General features: G+C 40.8%; 2 protein-coding genes across 3 annotated transcripts; both read right to left on the bottom strand.

Moving 5' to 3' along the window:
* Positions 1 to 625: 625 nt before the first annotated feature.
* Positions 626 to 4,376, bottom strand: bcap29 (B cell receptor associated protein 29). Of its 2 annotated transcripts, none has more exons than XM_069163490.1 (8): positions 4,069 to 4,376; positions 3,135 to 3,239; positions 2,807 to 2,907; positions 2,540 to 2,687; positions 2,231 to 2,366; positions 1,848 to 1,944; positions 1,516 to 1,616; positions 626 to 1,422 (listed from the first exon to the last, which is right to left on the bottom strand). In XM_069163490.1, the coding sequence occupies exons 2-8, from the start codon at positions 3,224 to 3,226 to the stop codon at positions 1,387 to 1,389; spliced, it is 711 nt and encodes a 236-aa protein (XP_069019591.1). In that variant the 5' UTR covers positions 3,227 to 3,239; positions 4,069 to 4,376; the 3' UTR covers positions 626 to 1,386. The 2 variants fall into 2 exon arrangements, with proteins under 2 accessions (XP_069019591.1, XP_069019592.1); XM_069163491.1 differs by having other exon boundaries at positions 4,130 to 4,376.
* A 2,686-nt stretch (positions 4,377 to 7,062) lies between these two features.
* On the bottom strand, positions 7,063 to 18,671 carry LOC138206201 (G-protein coupled receptor 22-like). The gene is made up of 3 exons (XM_069162759.1): positions 18,155 to 18,671; positions 15,959 to 17,081; positions 7,063 to 15,109 (listed from the first exon to the last, which is right to left on the bottom strand). The coding sequence occupies exon 3, from the start codon at positions 15,103 to 15,105 to the stop codon at positions 13,789 to 13,791; it is 1,317 nt and encodes a 438-aa protein (XP_069018860.1). The 5' UTR covers positions 15,106 to 15,109; positions 15,959 to 17,081; positions 18,155 to 18,671; the 3' UTR covers positions 7,063 to 13,788.
* Positions 18,672 to 22,883: the final 4,212 nt, after the last annotated feature.

The following is a 22,883-nucleotide window of genomic DNA, read 5'->3' as shown; positions in this document are numbered from 1 at the left end:
CAGTTGTGTGTTAAAGGCTTTGCCTTTCCACCTGTCTGCCAGGTGTGCATTAGACAGTCCTCAAGGCTTTGCCTTTAACACACACTGTATATGTGCACTATATACAGGTATGTAGCGTGTTTCTGTGGCACACCTGGTTTGACTGTGAATGTGACCACAGTGACAAAGTGTTTCAACCTGTGAATGAACAAGATCTACTAATGGATCAAAGTTTGGAGCAACAGAGGAACAGCAGCCCTTTGAAAGATGATCTCCCAATTGCATACACTTCCTGTCCACATGTAAGAGAAAACCTTACTTCAGTGAGATCAACATGTTGTCAACATGCATATTTGCCAGAGTTATCTCCAAGAGAAATGACACTGGCCACAGTGATTATAGCCTATATATATATATAGATATAAACATAGACAGAGGCATTGTGTATCTTGGCTTGGTAACTGAGGCTTGTTACAACACTTACCACAGCTACTTGATTATATTGTGTATTATATACTGCCTATCGCTACCACTATGTCTCATTATGAAGCTCGTTATATTTAGTTCTCATCTTTTGTTTGGTCAGTGTGGTGTTAGCCCTTTCAGCAACTGCATGACTGATTGCAGCAAGACAATAACAAACACGTTACCTTGGAGTCTGTTTATTTTTCATGCTCATGCCTTGGTCATTTCCCAGAGAGATGGTCAACAAATTATCATAAGATGTCAAGTTGTTTGTCTAATTACAGATAGATCTACCATAGCAGGAACATCGGGGCCAAAATTGACACATGTAAGCAAAAAAAAAAAAAATGCAGAACTTTGAAACAAATGAAAAGCTTCATCTGAACTGTAGATTTGCAGTAGATCCAAACAAAGGTGAGATACCTATGTGACAGACATTCACAGCAAAGCAGTGATTTCGCAATCATAATTGCCATAAAACTGATGATAATGAATTCTGTACATCGTATACACTAACTGGAGGACAACACTGTGGTGGTCTGTATGAATCTTTGTCTAAGTACAGTAAATAATCTCAGCATTAGTACTTCACAGGTGTTTAGCGTTTGTTAAATAAGATTAGCGATATATTAATGGAACCCCTGAGATATTTTTTCTCATTTATTTGTAGACTGTAAAATGTTACTACACTCGCATACAAAAAGAAACAATGATACAGAGTTCAGTAACCCACAAACACTGCTGTTTGTCCTCATATACTGCAGCCTACAATTTGTTTAATTCTATAAATAGAAAAAGTCTAAGTTCAAAAGCAAATGAAAGTTACAAACATACTTTCTGGTGTCGTACTATATAAAAAACACAGTCCCACTGAAACAATAAGCAAATGCGTCTATGGAGGGCGAACAACGTCTGAAAACAGTTGTTACTATTTTCCAGTGTTTACTGATCCTTCTTGTCTTCAGCACACTGAAGATTCTGTGGATCGAGTACAGGATTAAAAACAGAATCGCTCCAGTATTAATTGAATATGCAGTCGATATTCAGTGATTTCTGATGCATTTGTGTTACCTGAAGTTGATGGTGCTCTCTCAATAGTCTGTCATACTCTTGTGCCAGACCTCTGGCCTGCCTCCTCATTGCTTCCACTTCGGCATTAGACTTTCGCACACCTACAAATATAATACTCACAATCAATAAATTGCTCCATATACAGTCACAGCCCCTTTAAAATGATCTTTAATAATACCACAGTGACACGTTTACATGTAGGAGGGGACCTGACGAGGTCCATGCTCTGCTGATGTTTAATAGTTCTCATAAGCACAGCTTTTCATGAGGTCTTTACTTTTGAAAACCATTACTGCATATTATCCCGTGTGAAGGAAGTGATGATTACTCACTCTCCTCGGTGGCCTTCAGTTCACCTGCCAGCTTTTCAACCTCCAGCTTCTGTTGCTGTTTTGTTGCTGACATGGATTTTTCCCCTTCCAAGAGAGCCTGAGCACAAAGGATTCGCCTTAATTACCGAGCTTAAGCTGATTATTTTAACGGCAGATGACAAATGCGAACGCAAAACAGAAATCACAGAAACAAGGCTCCGTGCAAAACACAGTATGGATTAATGCCTGCAGTGTTTTACATAGGTGGACATGATGCACAAACACTATCAGTTCAGAATACAGTGTGTTACACTAAAAAGAAAAACATGAACTGTTAATTGGAGAAAAAAAACATAAGTTGTTAGTTTTTCGTATGGCTCTAAATAACTAAAATTACTTCTCACTTGTTTGAGTGTCAGGTTGGCCTCCTGGTGCTGCTTGGCTGCTTTGACGGCACTGTCCATCTGTGCCTGAAGACCTGCACTGTTCTCCAAGGTGAGAGCTACCTGGTTTAGCAAGGTGACAATCCGACGCATAATACTGTTTTGAGGTCACAGGACAGAAAAACACAAGAGCCAGAGGAAATCAAGGCAGACAGAAGACAAGACAGGACCTCAGAGTGTGAACTGAGGGGTGAATAAAGAAGTGGACAGTTTGTGTAGAAGGGTGAAGTAAATATTAGTCTCATTCTTAATTAACAAAATCACACTAACAGCCAGAGAAAGAGGGAGAAGCCAGATATGTAGAGGTTCCTCTGGGCTCTAAACAGCTTCATGTGCACGTGGTCGTACACATTTGGGTTCACTTTGGCATCTTGCATGGGCTCAGGACCCGAGTACTTCTGCACCTCACGGACAGCATCTGAGGGGTGGACAGGAGGACACAGGACAGTGACCGCTGCTGGCTGGGCTGGATGGACAACATGGTGTCAGCCTATTCTGTATTATTATTCATTGTCTGGCTCACAACAGACTGCTTACCCAGGAAAAGCACAATAAGGATCATGATCATGGTAAAGAAGCATTTGTTCCAGTATGGCGATAACCAGCTCCATATTCTCCAGCTGAAAACCGAATGCCATCTGCAAAGTAGGTCAAAGGGACAATGTGAGTTTATCTGTCATACAGTGGGCTCGATCTGCCTGAAAAGGACATGGCTGCAATCTGCTGGTGATTCGTGTGAACTGCTTAATTTCTTCCACAGGACATTTTTATTATTTGTTCATAAATGTAAATGCTGCACAGGAAGCTGACTCTGACTCCTTGAATGAAGTTTTGATTCTGTGATTTGTGTTTTAAATTGCGTTACCTCTGTGCTGACAAAAAGGGTATACATAAGATGATGTTGACTGCTATCTCTGCATATAGGAAGAGAGCCACGGCTGTCCACTGCAGAGTCATTGTGACTGTGTTTCTGGGGAGATGAGGAATTGAAAAATTGAAGGAATTAAAATTAGGGCACGGCAATATATCAATATTATATGGATCATGTTCTATAAGACAAGATATTATCTTAGACTTAATGACATCATAATATCGTGATAAGGCGTAAGTGTTGTCTTCTACTGGTTTTAAAGGCTGGATTACAGTAAAATGATGTCATTTTCTGAATTTACCAAACTTTTAGACCTATAGCTGTTCTGTTGTTGTCTTTACCTACTTAGTTATCATACACTGATTATAATGACTATGAGAAATCTCGTATTGTAAATATTTTGTGAAAGCACCAATCATTACTACATTATTGTCACAATATCGATGTGTATTTGATCAAAAATATTGTGATATTCAATTTGTCCTTGTAGCCCAGCCCTAATTGAAATGGTATAAAGCTTTTCACGTCAGTACATCCGGTATGCTTCCACCGATAAACATTTCTCTACAAATGTTACTAATTAGATTAAACTATCATTCTCAATAAACAAGTGGCAGTGAAGGTAAAAATACATATGATGCGTTATTTTTATTTACGTTTTTTCTATTAGTCATTACACACTGTATATTATTGTTATACACCCTTTCACATTGACTTATTTAAGCACACACACACGTATCTCTGTAGGCCTCAATACAACAGGCGATCAGCAGCATGATTTCATAGCCCTTTTGCTATTCATAGGCTTTACCTCTAAATCTATTCTTACTCTTCAGCCACAGTACCATCAGCTGCTGTTTTTAATTTAGTTCAAGAAGTCCTCAGAACTCGGTCTTTACCAGGCCATAAATAATAATGTTTTGCTTACCAGACAAAGATGTGCGATGAAGAGTTTAGGAAAATCCAGATAATCACACACATGCACTCACATGTTCACAACAGCTGCTGGGAAACATCAGAGGATCCCGCGGCCCGAAATAAAACTGCTGGCTGACCTCAATAGTCAGTCCCGTTGGATCCGTTTAAAGATCACAACCTTAAAAATGACCGAAAGCTTTGGTGTTCGTCTACGAAATGAGTACTACATCTATCTTTTCACTTCTGGACCAGTTTTTTTTTTTTTTTTTCCCCTGATGTGCGAGCTTCGTGTACGTGTGAGCGCGTTTAGTGGCGCCCTCTCACATTTCATTTCACGGTACAAAAATAGTCCAGGAAGGATCACTCTGTCCCTGTGGACAGCAAGGATATAATTTATCCTTGCTGTTTGTTATATATCTCAAAACCTGTAAAACACAACAGAACAAACCAAACCAAAAAAGAAGCTCCATATTTTCAACATCTGTGTGAATACAGTATGTTGACTTTTTCTAACTTGGCAATTTTCCTGCAGAGCAGTCAAATGTCCAGAAGGGGGCGATGTTATCTAATGATGAAAGATAGCTTGTGCATTGGGACCTGAAGCCTTGTATGGTTTGCAATTAAGGCAGGAAATTCAACCCAAATATTCCTTATGTGAATATCACAAATACAGACGTTCAACAGTGTCGATAAACAGTTTCATTTACAAACCAACAGAATGTAAATAATTGTCATTGAAATGGAACATGTAGGCTCATTTCAAAAGCTCATTCATTACTAAGTTGAAAGGATTTTCTCTTTTTCTGTGCTTTTTAAAAGGGAACACAAAGCTTACTCATGAACATATAGATTGGTTGTTTCAAAACAGAACCACAAAGTCAGAGGATTTTTGCACATAGCCTTTAGTACAGTCTTCCTTTTGAATAATGACGTTAGACTTTTTGGCAGATTTCGGCTCCTATGTCTATTCGACATATTTTGCCCTTTTCTCTGATGCATTCAGCTTGCAATGTGTATTCACATGGGCTTCCTCTGCGAAAGAGTCTGATAGCTGCTATCCTCTTTGACTGCATGTCTCAGGACTGTTGAGGAGCAAAATGTTTACAGCTGCTCCCTGTGATAGCTTTTTGAGAGCGGGTAAATGACGGTTGGCAGAAATGAATGTGTTTTGATTGCTCTCCTCTTCTCGCCCTTTTGGATGCTACACCTAACTGTTTGTCCTCACAATACCTCCGCAGAGAGGCATCCATAAACATGAGTTTATGTACACTCACTGTGCACGTGAGTATGAACACCTGCACCTGCTTATTTATGCAATTATCCAATCAGACATCCATGTGGCAGTAGTGCAATGCATGAAATCCTGCAGATACAGGTCAGGGGGGAACAGTTCATGTGTACATCCAACATCAGAATAAAGGACAACATGTGATCTCAGTGACTGTGGTGAACAAAAAAAACAGCTCAGTAACCTCCAAAGTCTGTTCAGCAATGAGGTGGATGGGCTACAAAAGCATAAGACCACCATGGGAGATTTGCAGCATAAATTTGCATCTTACAAATCTGCAGAAGGTCTGTGATGCAACATGGACCAGAGTCTGGAAGGACTGTTTCTATCTTCTTGTGGTACCTGTGCTATGATGAAGTGAGAGCAAAGGGAGGGTCAAGTGGTGCATTTACCTGACCTCTTCACCCGGTCCTTGAGGGGTAGTAACATGAAACTCATGCCAGCTTCTTGTGTCCATGATCTTATAATTTCAGTCCAAACCATAACTGTTGGTAGGAATATAAAGTGATTTGTAAATTCAGAGTTGTGCCTTCAGGCTCCAGTGCCTTTTTCACAATAATGGACCAGCACAAACATTTACATGCAGTTAAATGCATCTTAAATGTCTTATGATCCATGTTTCCCTAATTGCACAGCTTTAAAAATGACAACTGAATATCAATTTGTACTCTTCCTCATGTCCTCACGAGCACCTTATTTTGGCCTTTTTTTTTGTAGAGGCACCGGGGATGTGTCCACCATCAACCCAAACTTGGATGGATTGACTGGCTGTTTCCATGTAGTCAGCAGTTGAGGCAGAAGCTTTGGACTCCATCAAAATATGTTTATTTAAATATGTTTTTCACAGAAAACGAATCAAGGCCATTGAGTCTCAGGTGGAAAAATGAACTGAACCAAACAACTTACAACAACCAGTTTCATTAAAGTGGGTTTCGGATACTTTTTGGGCCTTGTTTAAATGCGAAGTAGTCTTTTTGTCTTTTGCATAGCCCGTGCTCACCTTTCACTCAAAGGGAAAAGAGACAAGATATCATACACAGAAGTACAGAGAGATACGAGGATATATTTAACACAGAGGGAGAAAGACGCAACAAGAAAGATCTAAATCTAAAATGTCTCGCCAAAGAAGAGTTGCTTTGCCACAGGCGTGTGTGTCTGATAGGCCCCCTTCCCAGACAGCTCTCAGACAGGGAGCTCTATTCTCCCCTGGAAAAGGCGACGTAGATAAGTTTTCACCTGGCCTTTTGTATGTGTCAGTCGATTTGTCTTTGACTGGTCCCGAACCTGCAACTAACTTACAAGATCCTACCAGAGCAAAATGAATATTGAATGAATTAAAAAGCATTTTAAAAGACAGCAGCAGAGTATGTCTACATCTGAAGGTGTAGAAGTGCAGGACAAACTTTACAGCGAAACAATGGATCCAAACACGACATCTATATTGACGCGTTTGTTTTGAAAGTCAGCTGGCGTATAACTACGGAACTTTAAGGACACCAGACACAGAATAACTACGTGGCATGGAGCTGTGGAGGAGCCAAGATCACAAATGGAAATACTTTGCAAACAGAAAGTGGAATTAAAAGACTTAGCTAACGCTAGCTATTTGGCTGACTGTTTCCTTCATGTGATTCAGATCACAGTAAACTCAATATTTACTGTTTGTTAAATTGAAAAGGCCCATGCTTCAATTAAAATTAAATTGAAGATGTGACACTGCTGATATGGTTGGCTAACTTCCTATGCTAATTTATGTTAATTGAATTACTGACCAGTCAGATAACTGGCTTATCAAATTAATGTATTGTTGTTACATATTCTTAGCATATATGACATACTTTCATTAGGTATATAGTGTGCTACGAGTGTTTTATTAAATTTTATCCAATTGAACTGTATCTTGAATGAGTTTGTCCTGCAAATGCCGTTTATTGCTACAAATATTGCAGAAGTCGGTTTTCAGTCTTCATTATTATGGGCCTGTAACTCCATCCGCTTTTTGATCAATTGGAAATAATGTATAGGTTGTGAATTTCTCGAGTTTAAGTTTGAACCAGGGATATACAATAATGTTTTTTTTGTTGTTGTGTAAATCATTTATGCTGATATTTTCCTATCCCTTTGACTGATTGCAGAGGCCAATAATGACATTTGCACAGTTTTTCCCCACCCAATTGCTGTGAACATCCAGTGTGTCCTTTAGTGGAATTAACACATTATGACTTTTATTGTGATGGAGACTTAAAATACAATGCTTTTTCACATTGCACAGGTGACATAATAACAACTGTAGTTGGTGGAGAATGTTGAATATAGAACTGTTTCTGAGTAATGCTGTTTCAGGATGCATACAGGTAGGTGTCAGAAAACAGAGTGTCACAGAGAGCTACGAGAAGAGGAGTTGAGTGTTTGTGTGGTTAAATAACAAAGAGGTTGACCCTCATTTCAGCATAGAGTATGTAATGGGATGAATCCTTGTATATGGTAAGATTCCTGGTTTTAGGTTTTACCCAGACAGTGGTGTGGGAAAGCATCTGGTTTAAGGTAAAGTAGCACAATGTGTTTAAAGATACGTGCAGAAATTTGTCCCTTCTTTTTGAGCTTTGGTGTGCAACGGGGTAAAATCTGGTATTTCTGGTTTTAAAGGACGCAGACTGAGAATTTTTGATAGAGGATGAATCACTTTGTTTTAATTTTGCAGAACATAGGTGATATTTTTTTATGGGACTTAGTATGTTTTCACAGGTGGGCTCAGAATGTCTTTAGACGTGATGTTCATAGTTCACAATTACTTTAGATGCAGTTACAATCAGGAAAACATTGCATAATTAGTGCAGTGTTAATATTGAAAAACATTTTTTGCTTTAGATATTTTGAATATATTTCATATATTAATTTCTGTCATATTCATGTTAGGTATTGCTGTAGTTTCAGCTATCTAAATGTGGCATATCATAAGAATAGGGAAATGTTTTTTTCAATCAATAGGTTGGACCAAAAAATAACGTGAAAAAAATCTGAACTTGATGTCTTCAAATTAATTGTTTTGACAGACAAATGCTCAAAAATGAACAGATCACCTATCATAGAAGAGAAAGAAGAGCATGGAATCGTAACAATTGAGAGGGTGGAACCAGAGAATAGTATATCATTGCACCATTGTCTTAAACCCTAACAGCCTCCACAATCGCTGACACTCAAAATCATTTTTACTATGTTGCTACTTTATTGTGAAGTGAGTGTCGTCATGTCACAAGACTGGAATGGAATCTATTTCAGATCTAACAAGTCTGTCTTGTCTCCTGAATAGAAATGCTTTCAATGCCATGTCAGATTCAGACTACCAGTCTGTGTTGGTGAGCTCTATTATGGTGGCCCCATTCATAGCTGTCCATGTGGAGAGAAGAGAGGAGGTGTTATCACCCGACAGTAGTCATCACTTTGAGGAGAACTGGAGGGCAGCAATCTTCTCTCTGCTGTCAACCCTCTCTTGCAGTGTGGTTGACACTCTGTCGCTGCCTGATAAAACAATTGGACTGGCATTTGACTGTGTGCACACATTGTATGGGCATAGCTGCACATGCTGGAGTACACACTCATAAATACAGGGCACCCACAGTGCTGAATAGATGGATGGACGCACACATTCAATGGTACACTGACTGGCAGGTGCGCACACACACACACACACACACACACACACAGACAGACAGACAGACGGCATGCAGCCATGTCGGCACAAAACTTGTGACTTCTTTTTGTCCTTTATATTTTTAGTTAATTGCGATAAGAGTATGTGAGTCAGTCCTTTTGTCTTAGCCACATTTTCAAAAAGATAAGTAAGATTTCCAATATAATGACACGAAATGTAAAATGCTTACACACTCAAGAGTCTCTATACCCATGCCTGATAACGTAGCATGTCTGTATTGTCTTCTTTAGCACGCATGTAAAGTAAGCCTGTTTATCCCCAAGGATTTGTTTGTTCTCTGTCAAACAGTGTATAATAAAGGAAAGCACTTGTGTCATTAAGTGTCTGCTCTGTGCTGATAAGAACAGAAAATGGTAATCTGCACAGTGCCGATTTAAAGCAGACTTTGTGTTATTTTCTCTTGCACCCCACAAGGATTGTAGCAGGTAGAGGTCATGCTCCATTGTATCTGTCTTCCTTTGATTCGTGGTTTCTGTCTCAGCGATAGATTTTCTTGTACAGAGATTATAGGTTTTTATCACAGTCACATATCTTCCAACTCTATAAAGTGTCCTTCCATCTCTCTAAATGTGGCTTGGTGAGAGTAACATTTAGAAAATGACCACAAGCAACAATTTGTCAGGCTGTGCTGGCTGGTGTGTTCAATTCACTTTCTTCTTCTCTACAGTAGCAGAATTACAGTTGAGTGTTCGCTGACCTAATGCAATAGAGGCTCCATATGGACAGAGTAATGTGATTTCCCAGGCTTTTATTCTGTGTCTGCGGCTAGATAGAGAGGGGCACTGAAGAGATGGCATCTGAATTGGGGATGGCTGTCTAAGAGAGGCAGCCACTGAGCGAGAGACAGAAGGACATAATGTATGTGATAGGCATAGGCACAGAGGCAAGGAGCAGCCTTGATGTGGAGGACGGGGGAGAGGGAAAAGTACCCATTAGGGTCAGGTGATTGTTATAGGGCTCACAGTGAAGAATCACTGAACCTCTGCTGTTGACTACAGTAGACTGTTGACCTATTTTTAAGGTCATCTTAGGTTAGAGGTATAGTACCTTATCAGTAGTGCTGGGCGGTATACCAGTTCATTCGGTATGCCAGTTAAATAACTTTCTCCTCTGATATACATTTGTCCTATGTCATAAATGTTCATATTACACCTGTCAATGCATAGCTGAAACTATTACTGCGATGTTTCATTGAACAGTGAACATTGAACTAGCGGTGCGCACATTTCATCGTGTGGCGTGTGGAGAGGGGATCCCTATTTACAACATAGGTTACTATAATTTGTGACACATAAGCAATTTATAACAATAATAATTGCACATTGTACATTTACAAAATTTCATCTTCATACTGCCTGCCGGGTATACTATTATTCTAACTGGCTAGCTAGCTGGTCTGTTAACAGTTGCTTGAAGAGGCATGTTCTCGAGGGAATATAAATGACAGGAAAAGCAAGTGGTGCAGCGTCCTTACAAACAATCCATATGTACAAGTACGTATACAGAGCACTGATTAAAACACAGTTCCTTTTTTAATCTCTTATCTGCTGTGGAAGTGCTCATGTCAGGTCAGACGAACTCCTCACACATGTAGAAATATGTTCCCCACTTTGAGAAATTGTTAGTAGGCTGTGAAGTGATCCGGACTGAGACTTTTGACCTGAGTTGAACATACGTAGCAACTGGAGATTAAAAAACACAACTGGAAATAAAACAAACAAAAAACAAGCAGGTTGCATTAGGTCAGTATTTCGGGATAAGATGGTACGAAGCTGTTTGATGTCAGAATCGAATCATTTCCTTGTCACTTAAGTAATATAATTAAATTTCTTTGGTCTTTTTTTTTTATCATCGTCAGCTGCTGCTGCTGCAATTATTCAGGGTTGCTTGACTGGCAAAGCTTACATGCAAATGTCTCCCAGGAAGCTGCGACAGCTTAACGTTACTGTCATGTTTCCAGACAACTATTTCTGGTGTTGATAGTAGAGGAAGTATCTGGGATTCACCATTTAACATCTTTCACATTATGCAAAAATTTTAATTTTTTAATTTAAAATTAATTCACTATATTTTGCATCCTCTGAGTCTGTGCTCACATTTGTTTATTATAGCTCTGTTCCTCTTGTGAATGGCTCATCCCCTAGTTGGAGAACACACTGAACTTTATAGGTGGGATCAAGGTTAGAAACACATTCTGACTGCGCCGGATGCAGAATCCAAACATAATATGGCAACAAGCATCGAGTAATAAAAGTGGTGAGGCTGCAGCAATGCATATTCTGTTCAGGGACTGTTAAATAGTAAATAATGTAATGGACATTGTGTTACAAAAACATCATTATATAACAATGAAGTTTATAACTTTTCGTACCTAGTATTCAAACAGCTTCTGTGTCTGCTAAAAATAACATCAAAGGAACAGATACATCAGCCAGAACATCAGGCGAGGCTGCTTGTGCTTGGGAGAGCTTATTGGCTTGTTTGTTTTGGCCGGTGTAGCTGCACCTCGGTATGTAAAACAAATTGTGACCTTGAGTCTAGTTGGCATAAATTGTATTGGTCTTTCAGAGGTAATTTTAGAAGGTAATCAATAAAAAATGATTTTTCTCAGTTTCACTGATGACTTTTGGAATAGTACCTGACACATGAACAGCGGTCTAATTTATGTGTTCCCCAGGAATGGATCATTGTTCATAGTTGTGTATTGTCGTTATTTTGGGAGCAGAACTATGACTCTACATTTGTATACTTATACCCCACCTTTGACGTTTTTCTTCTGAAATTTAGACTTACAAAGCTGTGTTGGATTTATCTTCTGGCTGAAAGTGTCATCTTACAGGTCATTTTCTTTGCCCTGTCAGCTAATCTGTTGCTGGCTGTGATCCCATCTCCACTCCCAATCACAGAAATACCCTCAAGGCACTGTGACATCCTCACTGCCTGTTTACAGCAGGGCCATAAACCATGCCTGCATCAATATTCCCACATCACCCCTCTCTGCTGTGCTACAAAAGCAGACGCCGACAGCCAGAGAAACATCTGATTGAGGTTGTGTAATCGCTCTGGTAGCCAACAGCCCCGTGCTCTCAGGATCTAAAGGGCTCTTTTTTAAAAATGTCTGCTGCACCTGAGAGAGCAAAGGCATACACGTAATAAGTTCATTCCTGAGATATACTATGGAGTACAGCATGTGTCCTTTTATGTATGCATGGGAATGTAGTGTGTATATTCATGTCATAGACAGAATGTAATCCTTGACCCAGGGATTGAAATGAAGTGCACCACCACACTAGCAGAGCATGGCTTTACATGCTAATGGTTATGGTAACTCTGCATCTCGATTAGCTGTTAGAGCTCAGACTGGGTGTAATAAACTGACAGTAGAGTCGTACTTCTGAAATTTCTTCTACAGCTGTATGAATAAATATTTCTCCTTATTTAGGGCAAACTTGTCAACTAGACAAGTTGAGCCAAAAATACCAAGCTGGCTTCGTTATAATCCACCAGGAGCAGCCGCTTGGGAAATACAATTTTACTCTTTGTATTTGACAAACAATAGAGGGCTACTGGTAGTCATGCACAGGCAGTGAGGAATAATTTCATTATCTTGTATTATGTGTTGTTAACAGAATCTTGTGGTTGTCTTTGAGGCATTTGCAGGAGTCCTTTATTACAGTTATGGATTTGCTTATTTGGAGAGCATTGTTGTTGGGCTTGTGTTATTAAGATCAGGCACTTTGATGATAAAACTGTTTTCCTTTGTTTTGGTTAAATAACTTCTATATGAAAGCATATTATCCGTGAAGACTATTCTCTTTGAAAATAAACACAATGTTTGTTCTCAGTGTGTTTAGTATGTGCTCTCACTGTCACAGTCCCTGTTCCATCTTATCGTCATAAACAACTATACATTTTTTTTTCCATTTGGCTCAAAAGAGGTGACTGCTGAAGTGAAACAGACTAAGTTTTGATTACATCTGGTTTATGTCCCACGAGATGATGAGAACCGTGGTGTTCTGTTGTGTCTGTGGAATGCGAGTGTTCTTCTCAAACTCCAAAAGCAGTGGTTGTTAACGGGGCTCCCAGAGAGCTTTTTAGCTGTAGCATCGCTACTTTCCACTCCTGTCTTTCCATGTTTGACCTGCCTGTCTTTGTTGGTCTTCATACATATAGTCTCATTTCAGTGCGAGGGTCTTCCCTCTGAGGGCTCCTAGGTAATAAGGTCAGTGGTCACTTGGGATTGCAGGATCTGGTGTCAGAGTAAGTGCCACGGTGATGAATGGGAGTAATCTCACAGCTGTTACACAATCACAAACACTTTACTCGGGGGAGGGGAGAGTAGGAAACATTTTTCTGCATTAGGTGAGTGAACACTAAAATTTATTATAAATATACATTTACATAACAATTTCTACTTTTCTCTCTCTATTTATATACCTTGTTTACCCTATCCTGTACATGTATTTGTATGTACACAATGTACTGTCTGTTGCTACCATTACAAAAAGCCATGCAATATCTACAGTACAGTATATGGTATATCTATGAAATCTACTTTTGTTCTCAATAAATAGTAATAAATTATCCATCTCTTGTTTTTGTACGTTCTATTGCACATAATATTTACATTACTGCTTTGGATTAAAATGTTCCCTTTTTCATCATGACCTGATGTCAGTTTTAGCTGCTTTGATGGTATTGACTGTATTCCCTAAAGAGAATGAGTTCCTTCACTCCACAACCTCAGAAGACAGACATTTCAATCGGGTATCTTTGTCCTCAAATGTCACCTTTTTGTTCCTCTTTGGGTCGATCCAGGAGTTGTGGATAACAGCATTATTAGGGGTAGGATCAGCCTCAATGATTGACACCACTCGCTTTTTCATCTTGCTTTTCAAGACTTTCTGGAACTTCTGCCTTGTGAAGGCATAGAGTAGCGGGTGAAAGATAGTGGTCCCATAAGCCATGACCAGAAAGCCCAGTCTCAACTTGACCATTAGGTCACTGGGGCCAACACTCAGGATGACAGTATTGAGTATTGTGATTGGCGTCCAGCACAGCAGGAAGGTAGACACAATCAGGAGGGACATCCTGAAAACCCTCTTTTGGCGCTCTCGCCTCTCTCTGTGGCGCTTAACGGCCCGACGCAAGGCGATGATGACAGAAACAGAGGTGCGCATACCCAGTGTGGGGTTGCGGCTGCCACTGCTCTGGGATCCATCGGTCGCCTCTGGCTGTGTTGTCATGGCCGTCATGGATGGACGCTTTTTCCTGCGGGCCTTCTTCTTCTGTGAAGCGTGGAAACGTGTGCCAATGCGAATGTTGAGCGCCTGCAGGATCTTTGAGTAGGTGATGAGCATGACAACAGCAGTAAAGAAGAAAATAGGGATCTGAGCAAGCAAGTGGTAATAGAGGCCAAGTTCAGTGTAATACTGGTTAGTGTGGACCACATTCTCCACTGCTGTCTGGTTCAGCTCAGTATGACCTTGGGCGAAGAAGCCCACCTCAATAAAGGGTACAAGGAAACTAACAAAGGATAACACCCAAATGGTAGTCAGCAGGGCCAGGGCACGGCCCATGGTCAGCACTCGGTTGGCTGGTTTGACAGAGATGTCATAGCGATCAAGGGTGATGGCAAGCACGTTAGCAGCAGTGGCAACACTCGCAAAAGAGACACAGGCTTCATGGAAGCAGCAGACGAGGGCAGTGTCTCCTTCCAGAGAGAGAAGCACCACCACAATTGTGAGGGGGATGCAGCACACACAAACCAGCACATCCAACACATGGAGGTTCATAGTGACGATGTTACTGACAGAACTGATGAGGTTTGACTTCATACAATAGAGGGCAAGCACAGTGAGGTTAGAACTCAGGCCCAGCAGGATCTCTAGCATGAGGAAGCCCGTCAGGGAGACCTGAAAACTAACAGGATAGGGATATGGACTGGGGGTTGCCGGACTCATGGTGCGGCCGATGGGTTCAGTGTTGTCGGTGACTGTAACGTTGCTCATGGTGGCTTCTTTTTCTGGGCAGGGAAGGATATGCATTATCCTGCGTATAGGGAGGAGAGAGAAAGATTATTTTAAAAGGTGGAAAAGAAAAACAGCGGTCTGTGTTTGTGCATCTCTCGAAATCTGAAATTAACTTACATCTGAGAAATCCTGTCAGATGTAATGCTCCCTAGTTATCAAAGGTTAATGAAGCCCTTGAGTTTAGATGAGAAATGTTGAGGCATACACTTGAAGGGTCCTGGAATTTTCTTACTGCTATGATCTGCAGATTGGATTGTCTCACTATGTGTATGACATGATATACTAGTAGTAACTATATCGTCTCAATCTTTGTTATCACCATATGATTTTAGACTGTGGATCCATAGTAAAAACATATCACATGACAGAAATACTTCTAATAACATCTGAGCCGTAATGGCTTGGTATGTTGTGGCTTTGTTGTAGCTTGTATTTTTTTTAGGTTCTGTTTAACAATACATTGAAGTTGACTTTGTTTTTAATGTATATAATAGTTATTAAGATTCTTGGTTTCTAAACTAATCAGCATTTTGTTGCCAAATTACAAAAAGTGGTCCAAACCCGTCGAGATTATCCCGCCAAAAACTCAAATTTGTTACAGCAGACTTCCAACTCTCAGAGATGCACTTTAAAATACTATATAAATAATTGAAAGGCTAATTAATGTGCCAAAAACAGTTGGTATTTGGAAATGATATCATGAATCTTGGGTTAGGTGGAGATAAATCTAATACACTCTAGAATAGATTGTAATAACTGATTATCACATGCATTATTAAAATAATCCATCCACCCCCCGATCTGATCTGAACAGAGTTCTACATGACATGGAGGAAAATAAATGTTGTTTTTTTTAAGTAATATTTACCCTTCCCTCCAGCACTATCTGAATACCAGGGCTGTGTAATCAGGCCATAGAGTCCATGTTAGATCCACAGAGATGAGCATCACATCCAAACATAGCCAGTGGAAAAGTGTTCCCGCTCCGCCAGAGCCCCCCAGCGAGGCTTTTCCTTTCACTGCTAGTCCCTTCGAGAGAGCCTGATGGCCAGAAAAGCACCTGTCTGTTTCACCAAGGACTGCCTATGGGCTGCCAGCTTTTTCTTCCTAATAACAAGAAAACTAAGGAATTAGCCACCTGTACCCATTGGAGCACTAATGTGCTCTATGGATTTTTTTTCTCCGATCTCTGGTTTGCTTTTGTGATGGTGGGAGCACTGATAGATGAGTGGAACAGGAATAAGATGTCAGAGTCACCTCCTGTTTATAATCTCATGATATTCCCAGGCAGGAGCGAGACAGCCAACCGAGAAAACAAAGAAACACAGACTTCTTCCCCTGTGCAGTGCTGGAATTTACTGCTCATGGTACGATCCAAACTTGTGCTTTTTTTCTTTTTTGTCCACAATGAGAAGATAGTAGTCAGATCTGTAAATATAAAACAATCGTTATATCCATTTGCTTGTAGTCCAAGAGGCAGAGCTGTCAGTCAGCCATGTAGATTCCCCAGTGTACACCATAGTAATGTCCAGAATGTGTTCAAGAGAGGTCAGTGCGTCCGGGCAGCGTCCGGGCCCATGTCTCCCCTGGGAGCACTAATGGAACAGGCCTTCATTTTCCACTTTTCTCATTAGTCTCTGTACGCATGGCTCCAGCTGCCATTGACTTGTAAATCGAGCGCAGGTCTCGAGTTTGTCCCTCAACATGCTGAATCCTAAATCACTGGAGATAGCGTGAGCGAAGCGGATTATTGGAGCGTACGTGTGTCCAATCACCATGACACATGTGATTGTGTTCACCAGTATTATATGTGCTTGAGAGCAACTCAGGAGTGGGTCAGTGTGATGAGGTACTGGACGTCATTTCATCAAAAACAAAAGCCGCCTTTTAGATTTGCAAAGAGATCCCAGACAGTAAGCAGACTTTGGGAAGCAGGAGCTGTACACAGCATCTGTATGTCCTTCAGTCCCACATCTCTCGTTCACAGTGACCTGAAGAGAGATAAAGGATAGGGTAATGGGTGATAGAGGGAGTGAGATAAGGAGGAAGAGAGAGTAGAAGGAGTTAGAGAGGGAAGTGTGGGGGATGTGTTTGTGAAAATGAGCATATCCTCAGTAGAGAGGCGACAAGGAAACTCTCATTAACATGGCAACCAGCCTTAGATGTCTTATCACGTTCCTGTGCAGCGCCTTTACTATTGCATTAGCATAACAGTAGTGCTGATAATGGGCTTTCACAAAAACCTCTATTACATCCTTCAGTTTTCAAATTGAAGATAAACTATAGTGACATTTTGCTAATCTTGTTGTGTTTACCATAAATTGACACAGACAATGCTCAGTGCAAATTCTAGTATGTTACTTGTACAGTCACAGTGCAGATGAAACAGTCGTACTATTCTCATGACAGAACAGAGTTGCTTCAAGCTTTAGTGCTGTGCGATCCCTTGGGGAACTTGTCATAAAGACATGGATGGCTCCGTTTGTCTCTCTATGCGATCCATGGACAGTAATCTCTTCAGAGGAACACGTCGGCCACTCTTCAAGGTTGTTTCAGTGAGAGGTTCTTTTACTTTACTTTACTATGGCACGATGACAGCAGAAATGAACAATGAGCACAGTACCAGGCAAGAAATACGATTATGCATGTTATAATAATACATAATTTTAAAGTGCACAACTCGGGTTTCGAATCAAGTTTCTTGTATCATTGAAATCGACAGTTGAGTGTCTCTGTAGGACACAGATGCGCTCATATTATGGAATATACAGACATCCTGATGCGTAAACAAAAAGCCTTTCAAAAGGAGCTTCTTGGAATGACAAGTTAAACGAGTGTATTTTAATCAGTTGCTGATACGTTTCAGTTTAACCATAATCATGTTTTGAAATCAGTCTTTCAACAATACATTATAATTTTTATGGTTTATAATGCTGTGCATTTGTTGTAACAGAGATGTTTGTCATTGTGTTGTTTTTGCTATATATACACACTCTATTTGGCTTAGTGCTGTAAATCAAACCAATAAGTATTAAGTGCCCCATCAAAACACAGCAACACTCACCACGCAGAGTAAACACAGATGCTCCTGAGCTGGTCCGTTCACTACACGGTCCCTTCTCCTACCAGCTCTGCAACAATCTGAGTCGACTGATACAAGCTATTGGTTTATCTTCTGCTTCCTCCAGCAGTAATCCAAGCATTAGGATTGAATATTGATGAACATACAAGGGTCACACAACTGACAGATGTTCTTTCCTTCCTGAGTGCCAGACAGAAAAAGTCCTTTAAGATTAGTCCTCTCAGGATGCTGTTGTGATTCTTCTTTTTTTCCGTTTTTCTCCCTTTTTCGCTCATCCGTCCATACAGACAGTGCTGTGAATACTCCTCATCCAGCCAACTCTGTAGAGCTCCCTTCCTGCCTAACTGTCTGGATAGGAGTGCAAACCATCACACTCCTGATATCTCTTCATCTCCCGCTCTGCTCTCATCTTCCTCCCTCGTTCCCTCTCTCTCTCTTACTGCGGAGGTTTGCAGTGCTCCCCCAGTCCTGATTGGTCTTCTGTAATAGGCTTAACCCTTTTCTCTCCAGTGAGGGGAGGTATTTCCTTTTGTTCTGACTCTATCCTCTCGTCCCTGTCAGTGAATGTAACATCCCGTGTGAGGCTCTAGTGCCTTAAAAAAAAAAAGAAAAGCTTCTACTACGCTTTTGCACTGGGACTTTAGATGTCACTGCGCTAAACGCACAACCTGCTGCAGAGACAGATCGGCAGGCTGGTGAAGGGAAAACGCCAGCAAAGGCTGGGATGATGTATTAATTAGCTCTGTCACAATATAATGAACAAGTAATGTGTATGTGCTCCATGGGGGGAACAATGAGAGAGAAGCAATATTTTTGTATTGATTTTGCACACATACATATGAGACAGCAAGACTGACAGCAAGGATATAAATTCTTGCAGCTGTGAGTGGGAGAAATGGATTATGATAGGAAGAATGAAATCAGAAAAGAAAAGATAGAGTCTAGCAGCACTGATTGATAGTTTCAATTAAGTTGCTCTGTTAGATCAGTAAGAGGTTGACCACCCTCTATACCTTTGTCAAGGCTCATTTGTCAGGTGCAATTATTGTCAGAGGGCATCATGGTACCTGACAGCCTCCAGTAAAGTAGATGAGGGAAGAAAGCAGACTTGCTGAGCACTTTATTATGAATGCCTAATGATCCTATCAGCCAATCATGTGGCTGCAGTGCAATGCATAGAATTTGCAGATGCAGATATACAGTAGGTCAAAATTGTGACGTTATTGACTTTGATTGTGGCATGTTTGTTGGTGTCAGATAAGTTGATTTGAGGACTTCAACACAACAGTTCTATGGACAGAACCGCCTCGTTGTTGAGAAAAGTCAAAGGAGAATGGGCTGACTTGTTTGACTTGACCAAAAGGCCACAGTAGCTTGGATTACCACTCTTTATAAAAGTGGTAAGCAGAAAAACATCTCAGAACACACATGTTGATAGTTAGACCTGGATGTGGGTGGATTACAATAGCAGAAAACCAAAGGTGGGTTAAGCTGCAGTTTACCAAAACTGGACAGTTGAAGATTGTAAAAATGTAGCCTGCTATGATGAATTGATTAATTTCTGTTGAGGTACACAGATTAACATCACAAATCCATGGACCCAACATGCCTTGTAACAACAGTCCAGACTTCTGGTGGTGTAATGGTGTGGTGGATGTTCTTGACACACTTTGACCCCTTTAATACCAGTCTGTTAATGCTGTCAATGAATCAGTGGCGATGAATGCCTATCTGAGTATTGTTACTGATCATGTGCATCATTTTATGGACACAACTTACAATGATGGCTTCTTGCACCATGATAACACACAGTATCACAACATCACCGCAAACGGGGGTGTTGGGGGGGGGGAGGGGGGCTTTAATTGATACATGTTGGAAGTGACGTGATGAGCTTTACAGTCAGTCTGACTCATTGTCTTGATGGAATCCATTATTGACACTGTACCAATGTTAGCCCCTGTAATCTTGTAATGTAGAACAAATTGGAGGTCAAACAAAACATTGATCACAGTCTTGTACAACTGAGGGCATGGGATACCCTTGATTATATAAAGATACTTGTCTCCCTTCCATGTGACATGCAGAGACCACCATTTTTTGGAGGATTAAGACAAGCAGGTACTGTCATCATGTCTCTTATTCTCAATGGATCTTCACATTGCACGTTATGTCACGTGGCACGTGTGTGTGTGTGTGTGTGTGTGTGTGTGTGTGTGTGTGTGTGTGTGTGTGTGTGTGTGTGTGTGTGAGACAGATGGTGGGAAAAAAAATTGCTTTGGTAGTGTATGCAAGTCCTTTGGGTGATGCGTGCTGTAAGCATTGCATGTTTTCTTACTTCAATGTATATGCCCTTGATGAACCATTTCCTGCTTTCTACATGGGGTCCATCCGTGAGCCTTTGAGTGTCAGATTATAGATGCACAGAAAACAGATGCAAAGCAGTTTCTCCGTCACTAACCCCAACTCAACATTTCATCAAAAGGATCTTGAAGAGAGCGGAAAGTGGATATGTGGATGAAATGTATCGGCCGACCGGTCCTCTCATGGCTCTTCAGAAATCCCTCTAGTTTAAAGAATGATAAACATGCTGCTGCAAAAACACTGCATTCCCAAAATTTCAGAGTTCAATAGAAGAATGATGTTAATATTTCATTCCCATTAATATTTCATCCCGCTCTTTCTCTCTGTCCCCACACTCTTCTGTCTGATATACACCACAGCTTTTTCTCCTCTTTCACTCTGAGTTGCCTGTAGATGTCCATGGATCTGCTGTTAGCATGTGTCTGTCGATATTAAAATGTGTGAATTTTTTTCCCTATGCAATACATATTTCACACCCTCTTTGGCACCCTCCTATGTGTGGTGTGTCTGTGAGGTGGACCTTTTTGGCCTGAGGCCATCAAATAAAGAAGATGCAGATGTGCTGTCAGTAGCTTTCTTATAACAAGTCCATACTTTGCATGCCAGACATCAGCAGGCAATCATGCAATAGTGGTTTGGAAGCCAGCAGGGCCAGAGGATCCAGCGCACACACTTTTATCTCCTTCCTGCAGCAGGCCTCGTGCACCTACATTTGGGACCACTGTGATTTGCCCCAGAACGGAACTAGCCTCGCGTTAATGGAGTGGCTGGTCTGCTGTCACCTGATCTATTAAAATTGCCCTTTTCACAAACCCTGGAGAGTTCCTGGTCCAACCTCACAAAGACACGAGGTGGTCGTATTAAAAAGGAGAAAGACAGTTGTCATCTCCTGAGCTGCTCCTGTATTTGTTTAACGGTTTCTCATTGGAAGTTCTATTCACACCAAAGGCACATCCCACTTTCCTCATGTGATCAGACCTCATTTCTTCAATTCTTACTTGACTTGGGGATTGGTCCAGTCTTCCATATTGAAGGCCGTCCCAAAGCTCTTATTTCTGCTTTGAGGTGTGAGGAGGGACCTCTGATTACACCTGAGCAAAGATACACAAAGGGTTGAAATAGAAGATGGGATGAAAGGGGCAGACCACACTCCAAGGTCAGCTTTGCCATCAGTCCTAGTGTACTTCTTGGACTGATAAGAGAAGAGAAGGAGAATAGAAGTCAATCATTACTTCTTCATATATTAAACACTCCTTGAGATTGATGAACTGCAGCTCAATATAAGACTCAGTCTGATAGAATGTTGTGTAAGGGTTTTCGATGCCAACAGTAGGTACAGTAAGCATGATTAAAAACACCCAATATAATGTGTTTGCGCAAAAGATTCAGTAGTTATTTAAGATGGTTTTTTTTTTATTATTTTAAGTGAAGTGACCAAATTTGGACGAGCGGTGGATCTGACTCAATCTGACTGGAAACCAAATGTTACTATGTCCCACCCAAAAATAGCGGAAACCTAACTGCACCACATACCTGTCAATTAAACAGACATGTTCCTAAAACCCGGCTTTTTGCTGGTTTATTTTCTATTTAATGACGGGATTATTTTCAGATGAACTGCCAGAAAATTAATAACAAAAAGTGACTTTATTTAACAACATGGGAAAAAAATTGGACTTTGTATTTCATGAGACAAGTTTAATGGGAGTCCATGGAGCCGGAGGGTTTTTGGAGCCAACATCTAGTGGCAACTGGTGGTATTGCAGCATAACGCACTTGTCCATGGGTCTCATTTTTCAGACCTGGGAGCGAAGTCCACTTTTATACACAGTCAACGGTGTGGACGCAGGGAGTCTCTTGGTTGGGGCAGCTCCCATAGAGACTATAGGCATTTACAACATTTGTAAAAAAAAATGCAGGGTTTTGGTTGAACTGCCATTTCCTTGTCCTGTAAAACCATTTGATGTCGTAACAATGTTTGGCTCCATACTTAAATTCAATCAAATGTCTGCAGGCAGGTCACTTTCTCTGTAGATGTAGTCACTAGACAGCTGACTGAGTTTCTGTAGCGAGTCGTCTTCTCTCTCACTCGTTCCTCTCTCAGAATCTTCTTGGCATTTCCAGACTGAACTCATCAACTGTGACAGTTGTAAAGCTGTTTGACAGATTTTTTTTTTTCCCCTGGTTCATTTCTGCAGTGAAAACGTTGTGAGATGCTGTGAATTCGTTTTCACTCATCATAAATGTGTTTCCTCTGCAGCAGCAAAACCTGTGATCCTTCAGAAAGTCCTGCAAATTGAACTGTGCTAACGAGACACTTGAGACACTTGAGTTGATGAACTCTGAA

This window comes from Embiotoca jacksoni, unplaced genomic scaffold, assembly GCF_022577435.1.
Source record: "Embiotoca jacksoni isolate LCO1_2020_lvr unplaced genomic scaffold, fEmbJac1.0.p SCAF_3, whole genome shotgun sequence".
Taxonomy (NCBI): Eukaryota; Metazoa; Chordata; class Actinopteri; family Embiotocidae; genus Embiotoca; species Embiotoca jacksoni.
This window is presented reverse-complemented; position numbering and strand designations above follow the sequence as displayed.

Excerpts from the sequence above, each read along its gene's own strand:
- LOC138206201 (XM_069162759.1), bottom strand. The coding sequence starts at position 15,105 with ATGCATATCCTTCCCTGCCCAGAAAAAGAAGCCACCATGAGCAACGTT.
- bcap29 (XM_069163490.1), bottom strand. The coding sequence starts at position 3,226 with ATGACTCTGCAGTGGACAGCCGTGGCTCTCTTCCTATATGCAGAGATA. Across the intron at positions 1,945-2,230 it reads CCAACCTGACACTCAAACAA|GCTCTCTTGGAAGGGGAAAA; the intron begins GTGAGAAGTAAT and ends CTTTGTGCTCAG. Across the intron at positions 1,423-1,515 it reads GAGAGCACCATCAACTTCAG|AATCTTCAGTGTGCTGAAGA; the intron begins GTAACACAAATG and ends CTCGATCCACAG.